At 51.7% G+C, this 26,065-nt stretch overlaps 1 protein-coding gene and 1 long non-coding RNA gene across 4 annotated transcripts in view; one reads left to right on the top strand and one right to left on the bottom strand.

Moving 5' to 3' along the window:
- Positions 1-3,659: 3,659 nt before the first annotated feature.
- The window catches only part of LOC120693545 (formin-like protein 5), a 113,731-nt gene continuing 91,325 nt past the window's right edge, over positions 3,660-26,065 (top strand). Inside the window, exons 1-18 of one of the 3 annotated variants that reach the window (XM_039977008.1) lie at positions 3,665-4,091; positions 4,955-5,655; positions 5,734-5,952; positions 6,049-8,801; positions 9,024-9,147; positions 9,610-9,681; positions 9,772-9,870; positions 10,001-10,042; positions 10,188-10,319; positions 10,396-10,477; positions 11,341-11,435; positions 12,453-12,524; positions 12,617-12,733; positions 23,705-23,773; positions 23,859-23,925; positions 24,067-24,209; positions 24,295-24,545; positions 24,623-24,995. In XM_039977008.1, coding sequence (XP_039832942.1) covers positions 4,019-4,091; positions 4,955-5,655; positions 5,734-5,952; positions 6,049-8,801; positions 9,024-9,147; positions 9,610-9,681; positions 9,772-9,870; positions 10,001-10,042; positions 10,188-10,319; positions 10,396-10,477; positions 11,341-11,435; positions 12,453-12,524; positions 12,617-12,733; positions 23,705-23,773; positions 23,859-23,925; positions 24,067-24,209; positions 24,295-24,384 — 4,950 coding nt within the window. In that variant the 5' untranslated portion in view covers positions 3,665-4,018 and the 3' untranslated portion in view covers positions 24,385-24,545; positions 24,623-24,995. Of the gene's footprint in view, positions 4,092-4,954; positions 5,656-5,733; positions 5,953-6,048; positions 8,802-9,023; positions 9,148-9,609; positions 9,682-9,771; positions 9,889-9,931; positions 10,043-10,187; positions 10,320-10,395; positions 10,478-11,340; positions 11,436-12,452; positions 12,525-12,616; positions 12,734-23,704; positions 23,774-23,858; positions 23,926-24,066; positions 24,210-24,294; positions 24,546-24,622; positions 24,996-26,065 lie in introns of those variants that run through there. The other 2 variants (XM_039976999.1, XM_039977014.1) reach the window with 2 other exon arrangements.
- On the bottom strand, positions 18,561-23,682 carry LOC120693610. The gene is made up of 2 exons (XR_005683075.1): positions 23,524-23,682; positions 18,561-18,871 (listed from the first exon to the last, which is right to left on the bottom strand). It is a non-coding gene; the product is annotated as an uncharacterized LOC120693610 (long non-coding RNA).

Here is a 26,065-nt window from a genome sequence, read left to right as displayed (position 1 = left end):
CAATTTGGCGGATGCTTTGCCGCCTTGTTGGTTGAGATTCTTTGGGCGGATGTTTTGCCGCCATGGTCTTCGACTCTAGGTTGCCACCTTGGTCGTGCCTTCTGGGTGGATGCTTTGCCACCCACCTCGGTTTGGGCGGATATTTTGCCGCCGTCGTTCTTCTTCAGCGATGGCGGATGCTTTGCCGTCAGGGTCCTTGATGCTGTGACGGATGCTAGGCAACCTTAGTGATGTTGTAGGATCTTTTCTGCAGGTTCGGCTGTAAGCTGGCGTGGGCTGTTTAGGTTTGTGGTTCGAGTGTGTTGTCTCCCCTCGTGTTGCTTGCTGTCTGTGGTTTTGTTGTGAGTTTTCGTCTGTGTGTGTTTTTTCAGTGTTTCTCTACTTTTAGTCCTTTGTGCTCTTGTGTTGGTCAAGCTCTGTTTGGTCGCACCAAGATTGTGTATGTAACTGCTTTCTTCTTAATGAAAAACGTGCTCAGGCACGGTCGCGGAAAAAAAATCTTGACTCTTCATATTAATCCCCTTCCTCTTCCGTTCACCTTCCTGCTCTGTCCAAGCTGAGCAAGAAGCATCGTCGCCGGCGCCCAGGCCAGCTCGGGTCACCATTCTTCAATTCCTCGCACTCGCACTTGCACCACGCCTTCCCGCACCTCCGCCTGTACTCCACCGCCCTCGCCCGAGCTTCGCCCGGCCGGAATCGGGTACTGGAAGGCCCCCTATGAGCTCATCTACCGCAACATGGCCATCCTCGCCGTGGAGGGCTTCTCGGCGTTACCTAGGCACTACGTGCAGCTATGCGCGGGGTTCTTCGCGTTCGCGGTGTCCGCGAACCTGGCGCGGGACCTCCCGCCGCGGCGGCTGGCCATGTCGTTCCTCGTGGGCGGAAGCTTCTTCATGGACATGTGCCGTGCGTGGGGGCCGCGCCGCTCGTCGGCCCGACGGCCCCTCCTGCCGCCGCCGCCCCTCGTCACGGTCAACCCTCGCACGGCCCTGCGCTGTGCCAGCAAGCACCCCGACTCCGCTCGGGAGCGTAGCCCGCAGGTCTGCCCCGCCCGCCGCCGGTCGGCCTCGCCGCCGGCGAGAACGGCGCCCAGTGCCACCGGCCCGAGAGGGCTGGAGGGCGCGGGAACAGGCACGCGTGTGGGGGAGGAGGAGATGGCAAGAGGGGGTGCGCTCGGCGAAAAAGGCCAGCCGAGGCGTGTAGATGCCGAGCGGGATAGCTAGAGAAGTTAGATGAAAAGTCTGTTGGATTAACTTTTTATTACTTCTAATCTAAATTTAGCTAGCTAAATAGATTTACCTAAATTGTTGGAGTTGCTCTAAGATATCCACGGAACAGGCTGCCCGTTAACCCCGTTATCCACGGCAATGTACTTTCAGAACCAGAACCTATCCGCAGAGACGTGACCGGCCCAGACGCGGCGATGGACGACGCTCGCACCGGCGGTTCGGCTGCTGTCTGGCCCGCCGTTAGGCTCCCGTCCAAGCCAGCCCTCGCCGCCTGCCTCTCCCTCCCGTCCAAAGCCGTTGGCGTCGCGGCTCGGCTCGCAGCTGAGCTGGGGCCTGGGGCGCCCACGAGCCGGCAGCGTGGTTTTCTGCCCTGTCGCCAGTTGCCTCCCGTTCCGTGGCCGCTTTTCCCACGTCCGGGCCGGCGTGCGTGCTCGCTTTCCCGTTGCCTCGCACGTGTCCTTCCCCTCCCTCGCGTGGATCGCCGTCCGTTTCCGGGGCCGTAGGGGATCTGGCCCGTTGGTTGGGAGAGGGTCGCAGATCTTTGCGTTCGGGCTGGCTGGTCCTGGTCCTGGACGTTTCTAGGCTCTTGCCGTTCAATTATTCTGGGCCGCTTTAATTATTTCCAACTTGTGTGTTTGCATCTGCTCTGCAGATGGAAGGGAAGCAGCACCGGCGTGCCATTACGCTTTCTGAGACGCTTCACTGAAAGATTCAATTGAGATCCGGTCCACAGGGTCATATTTTTTGGTTGGGCACTAATGCTTTTGCAAAATACTACGTGCTCCTAGCACGGCTTTGGGGCTGCGTGGTTGCTGGCCACAACCAGCCACGCCACACTTGTGGCTGAGCCAGAAAAACTGACGCTGGTTGGTTCGTAACGACTGAACGAGGCAGCCACAGGTTTTTATGCAGCAGCTAGAGTTGTTGGTGGTGCCGATTTTTTGACGAATGACGATCAGGGAATACCTTACCAACGGTAAGGTATTTATCAGTGGAGCCCGGTAGCGATAATCAATACAGATTATCGTTGATATTGGCTTCGATTATCATGATAATCGTGATTATCGCTAAAATCGGCTTCGATTATGAGTCGATAATCGTTGATTATCGAACGATAATGCAATCCCTGGTGACGATCAGTTGCGGCGGCGCCACAGATGCGGCTGTGGCCGGCAACCAAGCAGGTTCTTTATCTATTAATTCGTTCTTTTTGCGAATTTTATCTATTAATTTGTTGAAACCGTAAAATTCTGATCACCACTCGATTAGCATGTTACTAGTAAAATTTTTATTTACTTCTGCTAAGTAGTACTACTCCCATGTCGCTGGCAATGGAACTTTCCAAAATATACCCCACAAGATAAACGCAAGTAGAAGACTGTTGTGTCTTCTCCATCTCAGAATATTGGTACGAAACATTGTACTCACGCCTGCAATGAATGGATCATTAACAAGTGCACTAATATCAATGCATGGTGCGGAGACAGCTCTCCGCCAGGCCTTTTTCCCTCCCATCTCTGAAAATGTATCCGTTGACATGCGTGCTAACAAGGCTGTGTTTGGATGACAAGGTGAATTTTTTTTCAAAAAAGACGAATGTTTGTATGGAGTATTAAACAAAGTTTATTTGTGAAATCTTTTCACGGATGGATGTAATCGAGACGAATTTAATGAGTAAAGTTCCATCATCATCTAATCGTGCGGTCAAAAGCCTCATTAGTTACAGTTACGGCTACAGTACCATAATTGTGTTTTTATAATTTAATTTTATTTAATATCTCTAATTAATGGTCAAAGAATCAAAAAAATTTCATAAATTTTTTTTCAGAATAAATTTTTTTCAGAATCCATCCAAACACGGCCAAAAATGTTCTCTGACCTGATGACAGCCTTGGACAGACATGCGCTGCGATTAAATTCCCTCGCAGTACAAACGGCTAAACAAATTGACCGCCAGCACGTGACACTCCCAAAAACAGCATGCAAGTAGATTTTATAATATTTTTAACAAACTTACCGCGAACATAGGTAAAAGGATACATCTGGCTAAAACCTGGTAAGATTGAGATCCCGTCGCCCGGGAGAGAAAATCCGGCGACGCCCGTACCGACACAGTCGCCGAGACCTAATGCCCCGCTCGCGCCGCACGCCATCCCGTTCGCGACCAACACAGATAGACACTGACACATCGGTCCAACGTATGACGGGTCCCGCGAGACAGTAGAACAAAGGCGAGAAAACCAGCGTCGCGAAACGCGCGGCCTTCACTGCTGTCACGGCACGCCAGGAGAAACATTCACGGCAGCAGCCGAGTAAAAAGTAAAACCAGCAAGCGAAAATATAAAAAGGGACTAGAAACCCAAGTCGTAGCGGTAAAAACTCGGGAAACGATAGCCAGAGGCGGCAGGGAAAAGTGGGGGAAAAAAAAGAGAGGGGAAGAGTTAAAGCTAAGCGAGGAGAAGGCAGCAGCAGTAAGTAGAGGGAGAGGCGTCCCAATCCCACGGTGCCTCGACCTCGGCCGCCTCCCGTTCCACCACCGCGCCTCGCTGCTGCTGCTGCTGCTGCTTGCCGCGCGCCGCGGCGGAGCCCTAGGCGGAGCGCGGATCCCGAGATCCCCGGCGGCGCCGCCCCGGAGCCCGCCGGCGGCGGCGGGCGCGTCCCCCTCATGCCTTTGGCGCCCCGATCGGAGCCGATTGGTGGCCGCCTGAGGAGACGGAGCAGCTCGGCGGGCGCCGGAGAGGCAGCGGGAGCGGAGGCGGAGGAGGGGGAGGGGGAGGAGGAAGGGGAGGATGGCGCTCTTCCGCAAGTTCTTCCTCAAGAAGACCCCGGATCGGCTGCTCGAGATCTCCGAGCGCGTCTACGGTATAATGCTCTCGCCTCTCGGTCGAGCTGGTTCGTGCGGGCGTGTGGGATTCGCGGGGGTGCTTCACTTTCTGCAAGAGGAATTTCTGGCTCCCGCTTGGTTTCGGGGGTTCGAATTTTGGTGAAGTGTTATTTATGGGAGTATAATTGAGCTGGAATTTGGCGCATTTGGGAGCAGGATTGTTGTCAATAAGCAGCTAGATTTAGTAGATTTGAAGGCATTTGGTATGTTTGTGGGTTTGGAGGCGTGGAAACAGTCTTTAGATTTAGGGCCTGTTTGGGACCGCGGTGGCGAGGATTAAACGCGGTAAGCGGAAATAATCCCGCCAAACGCTTCGCGTTAGACGCGCGTCCGGCCAACGCCTGCAGCCAAAAAAGAGAAACTTTGTACTGCGCGAGGGAAAAGCGGAGAAGCGGCGTCCGAGCTGCGTTCGCGGATAAGCGACGCGCGGCTGGTGCTTGCGGTGCCAAACAGGGCCTTATAACTGCATTTGGCTTAAACCGCTTTATTTGTTTCCTTCTATGAATTTGGTGGTGTTTCATGAGGTTTGCTCTTTTTGAAGCTTCGGGTTTTACATGCATTTGTCTTAAATTGGCATGTCCAACTCCAACTGCACCGAGCCTACAAATTCAATTGTTCAATCTAGTCAGCTATAGTGACGCTCTTATCCATTGAAATAAAGCGAATGAAATACTTGAATTGTGTGGAAATGTGAAATGTATGGATATTTGCATTGGTGGGACTTAAGATACTACTAGCCTAATTTGCTAGATACCTTTTGATTTTTCTCCATACTCGGTGAACAATGTAAAGATGTGTATCTGATTGTGCTAATATATATGGATGTCTTTTTTTTTTTCAGTTTTTGACTGCTGCTTCTCAACTGATTCCATGGGTGAGGATGAGTATCGGGATTACTTGAGCGGCATTGTTGCGCAGTTGCAGGAATTTTTCCCTGACGCATCATTCATGGTATCCAATTTCTGGTCTGGTGACAAGAGGAGCCGGATTTCAGATATATTATCCGAGTATGACATGACAGTAATGGACTATCCACAACAATATGAAGGATGTCCGTTGCTTCAGCTTGAGATGATCCACCATTTCTTGAAATCATGTGAAAATTGGCTTTCAGTGGAAGGACAGCATAACATGCTCTTGATGCATTGTGAGAGAGGGGGATGGCCAGTTCTTGCATTTATGTTGGCTGGACTCCTTTTGTATCGGAAAACATACACTGGCGAGCACAAGACACTAGAGATGGTCTACAAGCAGGCTCGCAGGGACTTTATACAGCATTTTTTTCCATTAAATCCTCAGCCTTCGCATTTGAGATACTTGCACTATATAACCAGGCAAGGAAGTGGTTCAGAATGGCCTCCTATTAGCCGGCCTCTTATCCTAGATTCAGTTGTTCTCCATGTTGTTCCGCGGTTTGACAGCGAAGGAGGTTGTAGGCCGTATTTACGTGTACATGGGCAAGACTCTAGTCCTGGTAACAAGAGCGCAAAGGTCCTTTTTGAAATGCCAAAGACAAAGAAGCATCTTCTGCGTTATGGGCAGGTGACTCTCTCCTAGTTTAGTAGAATGTTAATCGTTATTTAAATCCAAAATCTTCTCTGATATATCGTTGAAATGCAGGCAGAAGCCCCGGTAAAAATCAGTGCATTCTGCCGTGTTCAAGGAGATGTGGTTCTTGAATGCATTCATATTGGCGATAACCTAGAGCATAAGGAAACAATGTTCCGGGTCATGTTCAACACTGCATTCATTCAATCAAACATCCTTGGACTGAATCGTGATGATATTGATGTTTCTTGGAATATGAATAATCAGTTTCCAAGGGATTTTCGAGCTGAGGTACTAAATTCATCTGTAGCTATGTGTCTTTCACTTCCTTTTCCTATCTGTATCCTGTGGACAGAGAAACCTAAAATAGCCCCATTTTTGAACCAGGTACTTTTTTCGGACCCTGATTCGTTCAAGCCTGCTGTCGCCACCGTGGAGGTAGCTGATGATGGGGATGAGACTGATGTTGCTTCGGTAGACACGGGAGATGAATTTTACGAAGCAGAGGAGGATTGGCATGATGCTAGAAGGGATCCAGAAACTCAGTCAGTTGATGGTAGATTATCATTAGATGGCATTGTAGAATTGGATGGCGCTGTAGCAAATGAAGAAAGGAGCAGCCTAGTTAAGCATGATATTGATGGAGATGTGAAGACTGTTATATCCCACTTTGAGAATCCAGAAGGTTTGCAGCAGGTCCAACAGGATCTTGCGAAGTCTAAATTAAACCACACAGGTGGCCAAGAGAACAGTGATGTGCAGGACATACAGGTGGTTGCGACATCTGTTGATTCAGAGGGACACAAATTCTCATCTATCTGTCAGGAGGAGGACACGAAAGATGTAATTGCACAAACTTTAGTCACGACAGTGGATCCAACTTGCAGTGATGAAATTCAATGCCAGACCAGTGAACCAACAAAAAATTTGAAATATGCTGATCTGGATTATACTGCTTTTGATGCGCCTAGAAGTTTGTCATGCACAGAAGGGGATACCCACTTGAGGACTACAACAAAAGGAGGATTGCAGAATGGTGATATCAAGATTATTAGTGAGAACACTGTAATCGTAGACAATGAGCTAGTGATCTATGAAGAGAAAACTATAGTTGAGAATGGCAACATTATTCCGGAAGTAAAAAATGTTGTCAATGAGAAAAGTGGCCTTCCTATGATAGGTAGAACAGCCATTAAGAGTAGGAATGCACATGATAACAGCTCTGGCAATATTAAATCTGTCAAACCTTCTGATACAGCTGATGGCAAATTGGATCAGGGAAAATTAGAGGATGGCCTTGAAGAAACCATACCTACAAAGCACACCAATGTGCATGACAGAATTGTTGTGTTACCAGCCACTGAAGTAGCAACTGAAATAAAAACTAAGAGACAGGGTCCTGTTGGCAAACAAGATATTAGCATAGCTCTTCCTCAAAGTCGAACAGAGGCTAGGGCTAGCAGCCCGAAGTTTGAAAGTGATGACCGAGGGCAAATCCCTGATAAAGCTGTGTCATCAGTGTTGAAGAAGATGGCAGCAGACAATGCAGCCCAGACAGAAGAAGAACCAAAGGTTGCCAAACCGAAAACAATACGGAGATGGGTTTCTCCAAAAAGGGAATCTGATGCTACCTCTGTGCATAGGCCATCACATCCACCATCCAGATACTATAGTTCACCAGCTGCACTGGCTATACGATCCTTGTCTACAGATGGCAAAATCAATGCTGTGAAGGATGCACCTCTAGTATTGCTGATGGAACCGCATAGTAGTCACTTAACAGAAGAATCAGTATATACGCTGTCTGCTCCATCACCTGCACGACGATCCTTGTTACCGGGTGCACAAATTGCATCAAGAAGTGAAGCTCCACCGCCTCCGCCTCCACCATCAGCTCTGCTCAACTCCTCTTCTGGAGCACAAAAACAGATCTTTGCCCCTCCTCCCCCACCCCCGAGGTCAGGCATTGGTGGAAATACTCCACCACCACCTCCAATGCTAAACAACATGGTCACGCCGCCGCCGCCGCCACCACCGCCACCACCACCACCACCACCAAAGCTAAGTTCAAGTGTCCCACCCTCACCTCCTCCACCCCCATTCACCATAACACGTTCAAGTGCTCCTCCTCCTCCACCACCACCACCACCATCAATGGCACATTCTGCTCCTCCTCCCCCATCACCACCTCCTCCTCCACCATCCTTGCGTTCTAGTGCTCCACCGCAACCCCCTCTCTCAGTTACACGTTATGCTCCACCTCCTCTGCCACCGCCACCGCCGCCACCACTAGCAGCTACAGTATGTTCTAGAGCTCCTCCTCCTCCTCCTCCTCCTCCACCACCTCCTCTATTGACATGTTCATCAACACCTCCTCCTCCACCCCCACCCCCCAGCCGAGGAGCACCCCCTCCCCCACCCCCACCCCTCAGCCGAGGAGCGCCGCCTCCCCCACCCCCACCCCCCAGCCGAGGAGCGCCCCCTCCCCCACCCCCTGGCCAAGGAGCGCCTCCTCCGCCACCCCCACCCCCTCCTGTTGGACGAGGAGCAACCCCACCTCCACCCCCTCCCCCTGGTTGTGGAGCGCCCCCACCTCCACCTCCTCCCCCTGGCCGAGGAGCACCCCCACCCCCACCTCCTTCCCTAGGCGCACGTGGAAACCCTCCACCACCTCCACCCCCTCCAGGTGCTCGCCCTGGCCCTCCACCTCCTCCACCCCCTCCAGGCGCTCCACATCCACCACCTCCTCCAGGTCTGCGGCCAGGAGCTCCACCTCCACCTCCTCCTCCAGGTTCACGACTAGGAGCTCCACCCCCACCACCTCCTCCAGGTCTGCGACCAGGAGCTCCACCTCCACCACCTCCTGCACCTGGAGGGCGGCATGGTGGCCCTCCTCCTCCTCCTCCAAGTGGGCATGCACCAGGTGCGCCAGCTCCACCTAGAGCACTTGGTGTACCACCACCACCGGGAGGTAATCCTTCCTTAGGCAGAGGACGTGGGGCTGCACGCCCTCTGGGATCAGCATATGGGGCTGCTGCCTCACGTAAGTCAACATTGAAGCCTCTGCATTGGGTCAAAGTGACAAGGGCCCTGCAAGGTAGCCTGTGGGAGGAATTACAACGCAATGGTGAACTACAGAGGTATTTTTTTATTTGCTCTTTGCAATCCTTTCATCTAGATTAAACTTATTGTCACAATATGTTCAATGATTTAGTTGCTTGCTTAATTCATGTTTTGAAATTAGATTTATTGTTCAGGTCATATGATTTTGGCATTAAATTAGTGCAAGTAGCTTACACAAATGGTCTTTTGATTTTTTCCGCCATACAAATGCTTAATGTTGTGAACTTATTTTTTTGCAGTGTTTCAGAGTTTGATATATCAGAACTTGAAAGCCTTTTTCCGGCAGCAGTTCCAAAGTCTGATGATAGCTCAAAATCTGAACGTAGAAAATCACTTGGCTCGAAACCAGAAAAAGTTCACCTTGTAAGTACTTGGCAGTTACCTTACCTTTTTCAGTTTTTATCAGTGAATGTGATCACACTTGGAAGGATATTTGGAGCATGTAAAATGCAATTTTTTTTTATTTCCCATGTCACCTTTTGTTGTTTATGAATTATGTGTGTGGTCTTATAGCATAAAATTCAATTACTTTTGTCCTAAATATTCTGCTATGATTTAGAATTCTGACCATTCAAGATTGATTATATTTAGATCTGTAGACAAAGGGAATATGCATTGATTGCTAATGTAGATCTCTTGTAATTTCAACTTGGTTAACCAATTATACATCTCTTATGCAGACGGTGAATCCACTTCTTCTGTTAACCACCCTATATTTTTAAATATTAGTTAACATTGTGGTGCAAAGTTTTAAGAATGCAATAGTTTCACCATCTTCCTTTTGTATCTTCTCTATTCTAATATTTTATCTGAAATTTTGAATAGATCGAGTTGAGGAGGGCAAACAACACAGAAATAATGCTAACAAAAGTGAAGATGCCACTCTCAGATTTGGTGGTAAGAATGTCGGCAGTGCAAAAGATTTGGAAATTGGAATCTCGCTATTCTGTAATTTCTGATATGGTAATAACGATTGATTTTCTCCAGAGTGCAGCTCTGGCACTGGATCAATCGACCTTGGATGTTGATCAAGTTGAGAATCTCATAAAGTTTTGTCCTACGAAAGAAGAAATGGAACTTCTCAAGGTGCACATTAGTACAATGTTGCTTTAGTGCCTTGATGATCTCAGTTTTTAAAGCAGTATTCTTGCTTTAGTGCCTTGATGATCTCAGTTTTTAAAGCAGTATTCCATTCTTTCATTCTTTTTTTTGTCAGAATTACACTGGAGACAAGGACAACCTTGGGAAGTGTGAACAGGTAATGACTAAATACTTACCTATGGTTTTCTATGGTCATTACGTGTAGGGGGAAAGAGCTGTAGGCGAGCTATGTGTAACATTACAACAATTAAATATGAATACATAATTATGTATGTTTACAAGGGACTGTTCACCTGGTGCAGTTCTTCTTAGAATTGATGAAAGTGCCACGAATGGAGTCAAAACTGCGAGTGTTCTCCTTCAAGATCCAGTTTGGTTCGCAAGTCGCAGATCTTAGAAAAAGCTTGAACGTCATAGATTCTTCGTGCGATGAGGTATGCTGAGAATCGGTCATACTGAATTCCAATTTTGTTTCAGGTTTTATATATCAAATTGAATTTTATGTATCAGATCCGAAGTTCTCTCAAGTTGAAAGAAATAATGAAGAAAATCCTTCTCCTCGGGAATACACTGAACCAGGGAACTGCTAGAGGTAATAAAACGTTTGTTCATTGAGTTTCTCTTCCAGTTTCACACAGTATTAATTGTGATGAATATCCCCTGGAGCAACCTAGGAATAGGAACAAAGACTCTAAAAGTGAATTGGAAAAGGGATCCTTAACATCGATGAGTAAATTTATTTGCTTTCAATTAACATGAGAAATATGTGGCAAACTCGATTAGGACTGTTCTGTGGTTTGAAGTTCATAGCGCTATTTCTCCTGAATCGAGAACGTCATGACATAGTGCTACTAGACTACTAGAGTACATTTTTTTTACTTGACATGAGAAATATGTGGCAAAGTCATGCTGATTAGAAGATCATAGCACTATTTCTCCTGAATTGAGAATGTCATGGCATAATTGTGTATTACGTAGCCTGCGCATTGCGTCCATCTTGTACAAGGTGGTTATCAAAGATTCATTAAGCATGTTATGTTTCACCAGACAATGTTTAGTTTACACCCATAATCTTTTCGCATCAAAAGTCTTTCGTATCTTTATGTCTTTATTATGCGAGTAATACTGAAGGTGAGTAGATTCAAAAGACTCACACCATGGACTGTATTTTTTGCACAAAGATCGCCATGTGTTTTATAATTACATTGCATTTCGTTAATGGAAAAGTGGACAGCATTCCAACACATGTTTAATGAAATTTGCTCACCATATTTGTGTCTTAATTTGTGAACAAGCATGAAACTAAGTATATTTGGTTGGAATATCCTGTGTACTCCATTGAAATTTTAAAGTACCAGGTTCTTGTTATCCAGATATTCTTTCAGGTTTCTATAGTTACACGTATTATTGTTCTCGGACTAATTAACTACTTTGCAACTGTATATTTTCTTACAGGTGCTGCGGTAGGCTTCCGGTTGGACAGTCTTCTAAAACTTACTGATACCCGAGCAACAAATAATAAGATGACATTAATGCACTACCTCTGCAAGGTATGCCATTCACCTTCTGTAGAAATTTTAGTTCACATATTTGTGTACAAGGTAGTGCCCTTTCTCTAACAGTTATTGGATTTCCAGTAGTCTAATTGTAACTGAAACCAATGTTCTGCATCAAATTATTTATTAATTTAGGATCATAACGATAAGGACAGCAACCAGCATGTATCCTGATTCCAGAGTAGGTGTTTGATCTTTCCCGCGGAATGGAAGAGGATAAAATTTGATGGCTTCGAAGAAACTTAGATTTGAGTGAAACTGCTACTCTATCACTAATCTGAGAGAAAATGAGCCTTTTTATTTATTAAGACCATGGGACTATGGGTATGCTTACTCTTTGCTTGTGCAGTTTAGCACATTGTTAGAACCAGTTATTGTACAATTGCACTCAATATCTGCTCTCACCTATACCTGGATCGACTATGCATCAAAGTCACACATACAAACCAAGATGGATTGCTAGTTGGTGCATTGCAAAACAGCTAGAGTGACATTTGGTATGAGAATTAGGATTGGAACTGCAACTCAAATGATAAGCACTGAATCTCTGATTCATTATTGCGATACACAGAAATGATTAACTATTTCCAACACGCCAAAATCACTTTAGGTTCATGAGTTCATGCAATAGTTAAACAATGTTGGGAACTGCACAACTTTGGCTAATATAGCCTAGTACAGTCTGATTTGAAACCATGGGCAACAGTCAAACAGATTATCATAACCTCCAAGGTGCCGTCAAGTTTCTGAATATAACACCTGATACTGCTTTTGTCTAATGGTGCATGGTTAAAGCAACTGAATCAGTTGTCTATCCCAAATAAGGGGCCCCAATAAATAATTGTTTATTATGCATTCTTGCTACGTTTGTGAGCTGCCATAGTCATCAGCCTACACTTTGACTGTTTTTCTATTCGATGGTAACCACTTTGTAGCTCTGGTCTAATTTACTGAATTACAAGTGAAATTATTTTCCATTAATGTCTTATTCTAACAATTTCTTGATACCAGGTACTTGCTGCAAGATCTCCACAACTTTTAAACTTCTATGTTGATCTTGTTAGTTTAGATGCCGCATCAAAGGTTTGAGTTTCTTCTTGATTGTTACTGATTTTGTAGAATACATAATATTCTGTAACAAGTGTTTCATTTCTTCTTACTGTTAACTTCTACAGATACAACTAAAAATGCTGGCTGAGGAAATGCAAGCAGTTAGCAAAGGGCTGGAAAAAGTTCAGCTGGAGTATGATGCTTCAGAAAAGGATGGTCCAGTATCAGAAATATTTCGCAAGGTCAGGACACAGTAATCTTGATTTCAGTTTATATAAGCATTCATATGGAATTTAGCTAGTTACTTTTGAAAGCAATAGAGATTGCGTATAATGATTGATTAGGGTAAAACAAGGGTTACAAATATATAGGCCGGAGACCTAAACCCTAGAGGCAGGACCCTGCCGACCTAATCAATCCAGGCCTTGCCAGAGTGGCTGGCCAAGGCCCAAGCGCTACACGCCAGGGCCCAACACACGCAATACACATATACATTGTCTAACCCCCCCCCCCCCCCCCCCCCGCAGTCTGATCGTCGGCAGCCTGGACGTTCAGACTGGATCGAAACTCCGTGAAGACCGAAGATGGCAATCCTTTGGTGAAGATGTCGGCGTACTGAGAACTGGTTGGAACATGAAGGACGCTGACAGCTCCTGTAGCAACACGCTCCCGAACAAAGTGGAGATCAATCTCGACGTGCTTGGTGCGTTGATGCTGAACGGGGTTGGCGGACATGTAGACAGTGCTGATATTATCACAGTAAACCAAGGCAGCCTTGCTGAGAGGGACATGCAGCTCAACTAGAAGTTGGCGCAACCAGGACACCTCGGCCACGGCATTGGCGACAGCTCGATACTCTACCTCAGCGCTCGAACGAGAGACAGCAGTCTGACGTTTGGAGGACCAGGAGATGAGATTGTCACCAAGGAAGACAGCATAACCTAAGGTGGATTTGCGAGAGTCGAGATAGCCAACCCAATCAGCATCTGAGTAGACCACAAGATCAGTCTGACGAGACGGTCGCAACAAAAGACCCAGGTGTAAGGTGCCTCAGATGTATCGTAAGATCCGTTTGAGAGCAGCAAGATGAGGCTCCCGAGGATCATGCATGTGAAGGCAAACCTGCTGAACCGCATATGCAATGTCCGGTCGAGTGAAGGTCAGATACTGCAAGGCCCCAGCAAGACTGAAAATCCGTAGGATCTGCAACTGGAACACCACCATCGGCAGACAGCTTTGGATTCGTGTCGACTTGAGTAGCACAAGACTTGCAATCAGACATACCGGCTCTCTCAAGAATATCCATCATATATTGCCGCTGAGAGAGAAGAAGACCAGTACCAGACCGCTACACATGCATGCCCAAGAAGTGATGAAGCTCACCAAGATCCTTCATAGAGAACTCCTGTTGTAAAGCACTGATGACACGGCGAAGCAGCTGAGGAGATGATGCAGTAAGCACAATGTCATCGACGTATAGCAGAAGATAAGCAGTGTCAGCACCCTGGTGATAGACGAACAACGAGGTGTCGGTCTTAGCTTCCACAAAACCAAGCTGAAGTATGTATGAAGCAAAGCGGCTGTACCAAGCGCGAGGTGCTTGCTTAAGACCATAAAGAGATCGATTAAGCCTGCACACATAATCTGGATGGGCACTATCCTCAAAACCAGTAGGTTGTGAGCAGTACACTGTCTCGGACAGATTGCTGTGGAGGAAGGCATTCTTGACATCCAACTGATGAATCGGCCAGCTGCGAGAGAGTGCCAAGGACAGAACTGTGCGAACAGTGGCTGGTTTGACGACCGGACTGAAGGTCTCGTCAAAATCAATACCTGGGCGCTGTGAGAAACCACGGAGGACCCAACGAGCCTTGTACCTCTCCAGTGTACCGTCTGCCTTGAATTTGTGCTTGAACACCCATTTGCCGCTAACAACATTGGACTGCGGCGGTCGCGGAACCAAGTCCCAAGTGTGGTTCGACAACAGGGCATCATACTCCTGCATCCGCACGCCAATTGGTGTCGGCGAGGCCCCCACGATATGACCGGGGAACTGGAGAGAGCGACGTGGCGGTGTAGACGAACGGGAAGCGAAGCCCACTCTTTGCACGAGTGGTCATCGTGTGCTGGTTGGACACCGGCGGTGTCGGGACAGCACCACGGGGCAGAGGCCGCGGAGGGACCGGTCCACTGACCGGTCGTCGGGAGTAGACGTGGACGAAGCTCCGGAGAGGTCGAGAACCGGTCGGTGGCGGGGCCACAACCGGTGGGCGCGGCACCGGTCGCCTGGTGAAGACGAGCGGAGTCGCGGAGCGCGGCGCAAGTGTGGAGGCAGCAGCTGGGGGGGGGGGGGGGGGGGCGAAGGCGCCGTGGGCGACACAGCTGTTGGCACCACATCTGTGGGTGCCACAGCCATAAGAGGGGCGCCTGGAACAGAGGCGTCGGACGCCGGGGTGGGGGGTGCGCCAACAGGGGCGCCGGACGCCGGGGTCGGAGGCGCGCCAGGGGCCGGGGTGCCCACACTAGGGAGGGGACCCGGCACGGGCTGCACGGAGGGTGCAGGAGACGGCGTGACCGTGGCCGCACGTGGCCGTGCAGCTGGCGCCAACTGAGTACCTGCAGGCAAAGACTGTATAGGGCCTATGGGAGCTGGTACAAAGTCAGTATGATCTGAAAGGAACTCAAAGTCGGCTGAATCAGGTGTTGTAGGCTGTGAAGAGAAGGGGAACGAGGTTTCATCAAAGACCACGTGGCGAGAGATGAGAACCCTGTTCGAATGCAAGTCAAGGCAGCGGTACCCTTTGTGATTGGCTGAATATCCGAGAAAAACACATGATGCTGGTCGAGGAGCAAGCTTGTGAGCTGCTGTGGCTGAAAGGTTAGGATAGCATAAACAACCAAAAACCCGAAGATGACCATATGTGGGTGCGACTCCGAACAAAGCGGAGTGAGGTGTGGCGGGTTTCAGGGTTTTGGTGGGGAGAATGTTCAGCACATGAGTGGCTGTGTGAAGCGCCTCAACCCAGTAGCATGGAGGCATGCTAGCCTGAAACAGTAGGGAGCGAGCAGCATTATTAATGGTGCGAATCATGCGCTCAGCTTTACCGTTTTGAGGTGAGGTGTAAGGGCAGGACATGCGCAAATGAACTTCCGTGAGAGGAAGAAGGTGCGCGTGCTGGAGTTGTCAAACTCACGCCCATTGTCGCACTGGACAGCTTTCACCATAGCACCAAACTGTGTGCGAACATGTGAGAAAAAATTTGCCAATGTGGAAAAAGTGTCAGATTTAACACGTAGAGGAAAGGTCCACAAATAATGAGAGCAGTCATCAAGAATGAGTAAATAGTATTTAAATCCAGAGACACTGGGAATTGGTGATGTCCCCAAATCACAGTGAATAAGATCGAAATTACTAGTAGCACGAGAGTTTGATGATTGCAATGGCAAACGAATATGGCGACCTAGCTGACAGGCATGACAAATAGAGCTAGGTTCTTTATTACAGAACGGGACTACTGAAGCGACCTTTGCTAAGACCTCATGACCGGGGTGACCAAGGCGGCGATGCCACAGCGCAGGAGAAGTGGCAGCAAAAGCAAGCGCCGGAGGAAACTGTAGAGGATACAGCGGACCGGAGTTATTGCACCTGATGAACACCCTTTGAGACGCCAGATCCTTCACAGAACAACCAGCGGGGTCAAATTCAACGGAGCAATTGTTATCGGAGGTAAACTGGCGAACGGAAATAAGATTCTTAATAAGTCTAGGAGAGACAAGGACATTATTAAGAGATAAACTACCAGGAAGAACCGTAGCGCCAGTACCAGTGATAGGAAGTAAAGACCCGTCGCCGACGACAATTGATGATGGAAAAGGGTACCGCGGAGGTAAAACATGTGAAAGGGTGGAGGGGTGTGAGGTCATGTGGGAGGTAGCACCTGAGTCGAAGTACCAGTCAGACTGTTGAGGTTGCTGGAGAGACATGGTGCTGAAGGTCGAAGCAAGCGACTGCTGGTCCCAGGAAGCGCCGTTCATGGGGTTGGAGAAGCTAGGCGGCGCCTGCTGAACAGGTGCCGGAATGATGCCGTAGACGGGCGGCGCCATGAAGCCGTAGTAGGGCAGCTGAGCGGGCTGCACCTGCGCCTGTAGTGCTAGCTGCTGAGCCTGTACGGCTTGCTGGTGGGCGACCATGGCCTGCTGCTGCGCCTGTTGCTGGGTCGGGGCAGCAGCAGGCTGAGGCGATGGGGCGGCAGGCGAGCGCTGGGCGGGCCACATCTGAATGGCGCCCGCCCAGGGGTTGTAGAAGGACGGCCACTGCGCGTTGGGCGCCTGAGTGGGCTCAGAGGGAGTTTGGTTACTCGAGCCCCCACCGCCTGTGGAAGGCTGAGAATTGCCACCGCCCTTGTTCGCCTTGCCATGCTTGTCGCGGCCGCCTTTGCCTGAGGTAGATGAACCACCAGTCCCACCGCCTCCCCTGTTTCCCTTGGCACGTCCAGAGGTGCGGCTGGACTGGCGCTGGGAAGGTGGCGCAGAGGGGGTGGAGGTGGAGCCGGCGAGGAGGGTGGTGGACGGAGTGGACGCCTTTTCCGCCAGGGTGATCTCCAGAATAAGATCATCGCACACCTCCAGGAAGGAGGGAAAGGGGCGGCCGATGGAGAGATCACCCTGCACAACACATCCGAAAGCGAGCATCAAGATGAAGAGCGCGAGCTTGTTGCCAAGGAACTGGGCCTCGATGGCGAGCCAGGTGGAGCGGGCGGTGGTGCCGTTCGCGCTCTTGGTGAGGACGATGTCGACGAGGTCGTTGGAGAGGGTGCTGTAGAGCCACGATCGAACGACGCAGTCCATTCTAGTCCAGTCGGGGGAGACACGTGCAGGCTGGTCCTGCAGGACATGATCCTGCAGCTGGTACCTTCCTAGGGTGAGGAGGAATTGCTCACGCCATCTGGAGTAGCTGGAGGAGTTGATGTCGAGGACGACGGGTACCAGGCTCCTGATGTTCTGCACTGCCACCGCCTGGGCGTGCAGATTCAGCAGGGCGGCGGCCTCGTGGAGGAGGAGGGCACCGTGCAGGTCACTGCCGCCGCCGTGGGCGGAGACCTTAGATGCAGAGCCGTCGTCTTCGTCCTCAGGATCGGCGGCGGCTTTGCACTCAAGGGCAGCGCGATCCAGGGCGGCGCGGATGCGGGTGGCGGCGGCGTCGCGCTCCTTGGACGCGGCGGCGGCCTCCTCTTCGGCGACGCGGGCGTGCTCGAGAGCAGCATTGCGCGCAGCCTGGCGAGCGGCGCGGGCGTCCGCGCGTTTCTGCGCGTCCGTGTCGCGCGCCGCCTGGGCGTCGGCGTCAGCCTTCTTGCGCGCCTCAGAGGTGAGGGAAGAGGGGCTAGCCATCGGGCAGCAACGATGAGAGATCGGTGCGGGATGGCGGCGAACCAGCGGTGCAGGGGCGCGCGCTAGGGAGCGGAAGTGGGATCGTGGGGATCCCGGACTCTTGATACCATGAAAGCAATAGAGATTGCGTATAATGATTGATTGATTAGGGTAAAACAAGGGTTACAAATATATAGGCCGGAGACCTAAACCCTAGAGGCAGGACCCTGCCGACCTAATCAATCCAGGCCTTGCCAGAGTGGCCGGCCAAGGCCCAGGTGCTACACGCCAGGGCCCAACACACGCAATACACATATACATTGTCTAACAACTTTCAGTGTAAATACAACCAGGCATTTTGGATGATCAAAAGCCTTTTTTGTAGAAAATAATGTTGTTTTTTACCTATTTGTTTGATGGCCCTCTACATGGACTACTCAGAGCCTCAGATAGGCGTTCATGAATTTTAATCTCAAAGCTGACAAGCCTAACAACAAACGAAAAAGAAGATGAAATACGTGCTCATCCATTGGTGACTGTCTCTGTTAATATTTCTTGTAAACTTATGCATTTTAATTCATCAAATGCTGAACTAAACAATAAAGTCGCATTGTGTTCCTGTTAAGCTGTAGAATAAGCGAGTGTCTTTGTCTCTTGGTTGCTTCTAAATGTTAGATAATCACCATGCTCTAGCTTGCTCTCTTTCTTTATAGTAGTAGTAGCTCTACCTCTTTGACCTGCCGTGGCTTGCCACTTGATTTTGGGCGGCAAAGACTAGTGAGCATAGTTGCAGCTGCTAGTAGCAGCATGGCAGCAGTAGCAAGTAGTAGCAGCAGCAGTAGCAAGTAGTGTTAGAAGCTGCAAAGCACTGTAAGGCCATACCTTGTAAATGACTCACCTTGACTTGGTTGTGTATAAAGGAGAGAGTAGCTGCAGCTCAGTGGTTTAAGCAGCTCCACTGCCGTGTGTGCTCTTCCTGAGCTTCTTCTTCCTCTCCCCTTCTTCTTCTCCACCTGCAAGAGTGAGTGAGTGTGGTGAGGGAGTGCCAACAAGTGGTATTCAGAGCTTGAGTGTTCGAGCTTGGTGGCCATGACTTCCCTGGATCGTGAGCGTGGGCGCGGGCGTTCCCCGGAGCGGCGTGGTCGGCAGACGACGTACGTCGTGAAGAAGACGGTGCGGGAAGCCGGCAACGCGCAGTATCCCATGCTCACCCGCACGAACTACGCCGAGTGGGTGGTGCTGATGAAGGTGATGCTCAAGGCAAGGCGCCTGTGGGCGGCGGTGACAACGGGCACCACCGACGAAGAAGACGACCAGTCGGCCATGGAGGCCATCCTCAAGTCGGTGCCAACAGAGTACGTCGTCCCGCTCGGCGCCAAGGACTCCGCAAAGGAGGCCTGGGAGAGTTTGGAGACGATGCGGCTGGGAGGCGACCGCGTGCGCAAGGCGAAGGCGCAGCAGCTCAGGCGGGAGTACGAGGCAATCGCGTTCCGCGATGGAGAGGCCATCGAGGACTTCGCGCTGCGGCTCACCTCACTGGTGAGCCAGCTAGCGCAGGTCGGCGTCGCCATCGGCGAGGAGGCGGCGGTGGCGAAGTATCTCCGCGTCGTGCCGCCGCGATTCGCGCAGATTGCGCTCTCGATTGAGACGCTGCTCGACATGAGCACGCTCACAATCGAGGAGGTGACCGGGTGGCTCAAGGCGGTTGAAGATCGCGCGGAGGCAACCGCCCGCACGACCGCCGGCGGCCAGCTACTGCTCACGGAGGAGCAGTGGGCGGTGCGCCTGCGCGAGAGGAAGCAGGGGGAGGGCTCCTCTGTTTCGCGCGGAGGTGGCGGAAGCGGTGCGCGCGGCAGGCGGCGCGGCAAACCGCGGCGGAAGGGTGAAGGGACCGACAAGGACGGCGGCAATCGCGCCGCCGACAAGGATCGGTGCCACAATTGCGGCAAAATCGGGCACTGGGCCCGAAATTGCAAGGAGCCAAGGCGCCAGGAGAGGGCGCATCTCGCCCAGGATGACGAGGAAGAGCCTGCGCTGCTCATGGCGCAGGTCTGCGCCATCAACACCGAGGCAGAGGACCGCGGCGGGCACGTCGAGCTCGACGAACCGCGCGCGCGGGTCAACCTCGGGCGGGCGGAAGAGGAGGCGGAGGAGCAGTGGTACCTCGACACCGGCGCGAGCAACCACATGACCGGCAACCGCGCGGCCTTCTCCGAGCTCGACACTGAAGTCGTCGGCACCGTGAAGTTCGGGGACAACTCCGGCGTTGGTATTCAGGGGCGCGGCACGGTCGTGTTCCAGTGCAAGGACGGCGAGCACAAGGCGCTCACGAACGTGTACTTCATCCCCAAGCTCCGGAGCAACATCATCAGCATTGGCCAGCTCGACGAGCGAGGCTGCCAGGTGCTGATTGACGGAGGCGTGCTCCGGATCAGAGATCGCGAGCGGAAGCTACTCGCCAAGGTCGCACGGAGCAAGAACCGCCTCTACACCCTGGCGCTGCGCATTGCGCGCCCGGTGTGCTTGGCGGCACGCTGCGACGACGACGCATGGCGCTGGCACGCGCGCTACGGCCACCTGAGCTTTGACGCTCTGGCCAGGATGGCGAGGCGAGGCATGGTGAGAGGGCTGCCGCTGATCGAGCACGCGGGCGAGCTCTGCGACAGCTGCCTCGCTGGGAAGCAGAGGAGGCTACCTTTCCCCAAGAAGGCGAGCTACCGCGCCGGCGACATCCTCGAGCTCGTCCACGGCGACCTCTGCGGGCCAATCACGCCAGCAACGCACGGCGGGCGGCGCTACTTCCTGCTTCTGGTGGACGACTGCAGCCGCTACATGTGGCTGCACCTCCTGTCAAGCAAGGATGAGGCGCCGGCGGCGATCAAGGAGTTCCAGGCGCGGGTGGAGACAGAATCGGGGAAGAAGCTGCGCGTGCTGCGGACGGATCGCGGCGGCGAGTTCACTTCGATCGAGTTCGGGCTCTACTGCGCCGGACAAGGCGTGGAACGCCATCTCACGGCGCCGTACTCGCCGCAGCAGAACGGCGTCGTGGAAAGGAGGAACCAGACGGTCGTAGGCATGGCGAGGAGCATGCTCAAGGCCAAGAGGATGCCGGCGGCGTTCTGGGGCGAGGCGGTGAGCACGGCGGTGTTCATTCTGAACCGCGCGCCCACCAAGAGCTTGGACGGCATGACGCCGTTCGAGGCATGGCACGGGAGGAAGCCGGACGTGTCCTTCCTCAGGACATTCGGCTGCATCGGGCATGTGAAGAAGACGAAGCCAAACCTCCCCAAGTTGGAGGATCGGAGCAGCCCGATGGTGTTCCTGGGTTACGAGCGCGGTAGCAAGGCGTACCGGCTCTACGATCCGCAGGCACGGCGCGTGGTGGTGTCCCGCGACGTGGTTTTTGATGAGGCGGCGTGTTGGAGTTGGGAGGAGGAGCAAGGTGATGGGGAAGCAGTGCGCGGAGCCTGGAGGGACTTCATCATCGAGCACGTGGAGGTCCAGGACGGGGAGGACGCCGACGGGGAAGCAGCGGCGAGCCCAGGAGTTGGCTCCCCTGCTTCAGGTGCGGCGGCAACGAGCCCAGGCGGCGGCTCCCCTGCTCCAGCCTCCCCTGTTTCGGAAACAGGGGAAGCGGAACCGGCTCCGCATTTGCCTACGGGGTCGCCGGCCACACCTGCGGCACCATCACCAGGCTCAGCATCGCCGATCCACTACGTCACGCCTCCTCCGAGCGCCTCCTCGAACGTCGATGCGGAGTACTCCGGCGAGCCGCTCCGGTTCCGCGCGGTGGATGATCTCGTCGGTGATTCCAGTCCACCAGGGCAGGCGGCCCGGGTGCTGGACGATCTCGAGCTGCACCTGGGCAGCGCAGAGGAGCCACCGAGCTTCGCCGCAGCAGAGCAGGAGGCTTGCTGGCGGGTGGCGATGCTGGAGGAGATGGCGGCGGTGGAGGAGAACCACACGTGGGAACTTGTGGACCCGCCGATCGGATGCCGGCCGATCGGATTGAAGTGGGTGTTCAAGGTGAAGAAGAACGAGCGCGGCGAGGTGGTGCGGCACAAGGCGCGGCTCGTGGCCAAAGGATTCGTGCAGCGCGAGGGGATCGACTTCGAAGAAGTCTTTGCGCCGGTGGCGCGCATGGAGTCTGTGCGCCTACTACTGGCGCTGGCGGCGTCAAGGAGCTGGGAGGTCCATCATCTGGACGTGAAATCGGCGTTCCTCAACGGGGAACTCGCTGAGGAAGTGTACGTGCAGCAGCCGCCGGGATTTGTCGTCGCCGGCAAGGAGCACAAGGTGCTCCGCCTGCGCAAGGCCTTGTACGGGCTGCGTCAGGCGCCGCGCGCATGGAACATCAAGCTCGACGCCAGCCTCACCACGCTCGGCTACACCAAGTGCGCCACCGAGCACGCCCTCTACACGCACCGGTCGAAGGGCGGACTGGTAATCGTCGGCGTGTACGTCGACGACCTCATCGTCACCGGCACAGAGCAGCGTGACATCGATGCGTTCAAGAAGAAGATGAAGGCGATGTTCCGCATGTCTGACCTCGGCCTGCTCACCTACTATCTCGGGATCGAGGTGGAGCAGGGGAGGGACGCCATCACGCTCCGCCAGAGCTCCTACGCCGAGAAGCTGCTGGAGCGGAGCGGGATGGGCGAGTGCAGGGCGTGCCAGACGCCCATGGAGGAGAAGATCAAGCTGTCAAAGGACAGCACTGCCCCCTTAGTGGACGCCACGAGCTACCGGAGCATCGTCGGCGGGCTACGCTACCTCACACACACGCGGCCGGACATTGGGTTCGCTGTGGGGTACGTGAGCCGGTTCATGGCGGAACCGCGGGAGGATCACCTCGCCGCGGTCAAGCATCTGCTCCGCTATGTGGCGGGGACGCGCGGCTACGGGCTCATCTACCCAAGGAGGAGCAGGGGAGAGCTGGAGCTAATCGGTTTCAGCGACAGCGACATGGCGGGCGACGTTGATGGACGGCGGAGCACGACTGGCGTGCTCTTCTTCCTTGGAGCGTGCCCGATCTCCTGGCAATCGACGAAGCAGAAGGTCGTCGCGCTAAGCACTTGCGAGGCAGAGTACATTGCGGCGGCGACGGCATGTTGCCAGGGAGTTTGGCTGGGGAGGCTGCTGGCAGAGCTCACCGGAGAAGACGCTCGGGCACCCGTCCTGATGGTGGACAACCAGTCCGCCATTGCCCTTGCCAAGAACCCCGTCCACCACGACCGGAGCAAGCACATCGACACCAAGTTCCACTACATCCGTGACTGCGTCGATGGTGGACAGATCAAGCTCGAGCATGTCGAGACTGCTCGACAGCTCGGTGACATCCTCACCAAGCCACTTGGGCGCGTTCGACTCACAGAGTTGAGGACCAAGATTGGAGTTGAGGAAATCAAGCAAGAGCAATGCGATTAGGGGAAGATTTGTTAGATAATCACCATGCTCTAGCTTGCTCTCTTTCTTTATAGTAGTAGTAGCTCTACCTCTTTGACCTGCCGTGGCTTGCCACTTGATTTTGGGCGGCAAAGACTAGTGAGCATAGTTGCAGCTGCTAGTAGCAGCATGGCAGCAGTAGCAAGTAGTAGCAGCAGCAGTAGCAAGTAGTGTTAGAAGCTGCAAAGCACTGTAAGGCCATACCTTGTAAATGACTCACCTTGACTTGGTTGTGTATAAAGGAGAGAGTAGCTGCAGCTCAGTGGTTTAAGCAGCTCCACTGCCGTGTGTGCTCTTCCTGAGCTTCTTCTTCCTCTCCCCTTCTTCTTCTCCACCTGCAAGAGTGAGTGAGTGTGGTGAGGGAGTGCCAACACTAAACTGGCATTATCTGCATTATGTAGAAACTGAAAGAGTTCACGGACAATGCTGGAGCTGATGTGCAGTCGTTATCATCGCTGTTTTCTGAAGTGGTATGGTTTCCTTTTTTTTGGGTCCTTTCGGCACATTCTATGTGCCCTTCATTTCTTGTACAATGAATTTTCAATATGGTTCCAGGGCAAAAAGGCAGATGCACTGATTAAATACTTTGGTGAGGATCCCGTTCGTTGCCCCTTTGAGCAAGGTAAGCAGATCAATTTTATCTGAACATGCTTAGGTTAAATTACGGTACAAATTATTCTCTGTAGGATTGTAGGTGGTTCAAGCGCATCCAGTCTCTGCATTTCTAGCGTTGTCTTATTGATACCTCATCCTTATTCTGCAGTGATCTCTACCCTATTAACTTTCGTAACATCATTTCGAAAAGCACACGAGGAGAACCTCAAACAAGCTGAGCTTGAGAAGAAAAAAGCTGAAAAGGACGCAGAAGCCGAGAAGGCCAAAAGCGCTCAATTGACTAGCAAAAATGTATTGATTCTCATTTTATATATTTTGCATCTTTAGGGAACTTCGTAAGCTCATTATATTTATTGTTTTCAAATACTGCTCATAGGAATCTAAACCATCAAATCCAAGCCGGCAAGCTAAACAAACTATAGAGAGGACAAGGTCTGCAAACAGACGAGGAAGAGACGTGGGATGATCCCAGATGGCCAGCTATTGTGCTGTGCTTCTGATCTGCTTGCAGGGCAAATTGATGCCCATCCGATGCATTTTTGGGCAAGGGGAGTTTTGTGGATGGACGCTGGCATCCGACTGGTGCAGCGCAATCGCATTGAAGCAATTGTACAGGAGCCCTCTGTGGTATATTATGTCTGATATCTTTGCTCCTAATGAATACATCGATAACATTTCTCATAATTATTGCTTTCTTGTTACAGGTCTCACCGGAGAATGCCGACTTAATTTTTGTCCATGTCGGCAAGCAGGGTCCAGTGCCAACTTCTGACTACTGTAAAGAGCTGCTAACACTGATGCTAACGCCATTCTTTCTTATGTTTCATGTTACTTGTCCATTCTTTCTAACAACAGCCATGGCTTCGAAAAGTACAGCCTGGTGCTTAGGTAAAAAAATTGTAAAAACAGGCAGTAAGGAAAAGGGGTATGGAGATAATCCAGGGGCAAAGAGCGTGTGTCGGGTAAATGAGATGTAAGCTCGCGCGTAATGCAGTAATAGCTTCCTTTCTTTTGTAGTGAATGTATCATCATCCCTTTCTATGATATATGATGCAGTGAATTCATCATCTTGTCTATGATCCGTCGTTGTCTGACAGCCTCCCGGCTTCACAATATCTTGTTGTGCAGCTGCTTTTGCTTCCCTTATTTACCCTCAGAGGTTGTGTTTTTATTCTCACTGTTGATATTTGCACAAAAATTTAAGATTTTAATATTATTAAACAGCTCGCTACGTTTAATCCCTATGCCTTACATGAATCATGATCAACAACAGGATCGGAATTCAGGGTTATTGCAAGTGCAAGAGCAAGTTGAATGATTGAAAACATCCATTTGAGATGCAGGAAAGGAGACAAATTCGGAGAGAAACACTTCAGTTTCCTGCTGGCGCGGGCGCGGGCGCGAGTCTTCCGCTGTAAGACTCGTCCACCCACCGCATTCAATGCGGGTGGTTAAGGCGTGCTCTGATGCCGCAGAACGCGAGGCAGCCTTTGTCAGGCTTCACTGTACATCGCATATTACTGAGGAACACAGTAGCCGCAGGCGCCGCGCCCGTGCAGAGCACGCCTAGCCACATTAAATGGATACGACGGCACAGCCCTTTCCATCATGTCGCCTACGCCGCAAGCTACATGGCCGGTACAGCTACGCGGCAGACTACGCCGAGCTACGCCTGGCGCCGTTTCGATAAGACAGGGTAAAGCACGCCGGTCGGAAGATTCCCACGGACAAACCAGGGAAATCCTGGAATAAGATCTCCGTCGCCTGCAGCGCCATAATGCTCTGTACAGTATGTTATTTTACACTACATCATTGGGCACATCTGTCGGGGTCTCAACGGCCATGTACGCGCTTCCCTTGAGATATAAAAGGGGGGTGCTCGCTACAGAGAGAAAGGACTCTCTCTAGACACTCTGGACACTCATCGGAGGCAAGATCCAACACACACTTGCTCTCAAGATCTTGGGAGCACAAACAATACAACACACAGTGGACGTAGGGTATTACGCTCTGGCGGCCCGAACCACTCTAAATCCTTGTGTTCATCGTGTTCTTGATCGAGATCGAACTAACCTCTGGCGGCCCGAACCACTCTAAATCCTTGTGTTCATCGTGTTCTTGATCGAACTAAGCCTAGCTACCCCTCG

The sequence above is a fragment of the Panicum virgatum genome, chromosome 2K (assembly GCF_016808335.1).
Source record: "Panicum virgatum strain AP13 chromosome 2K, P.virgatum_v5, whole genome shotgun sequence".
Taxonomy (NCBI): Eukaryota; Viridiplantae; Streptophyta; class Magnoliopsida; order Poales; family Poaceae; genus Panicum; species Panicum virgatum.
This window is presented reverse-complemented; position numbering and strand designations above follow the sequence as displayed.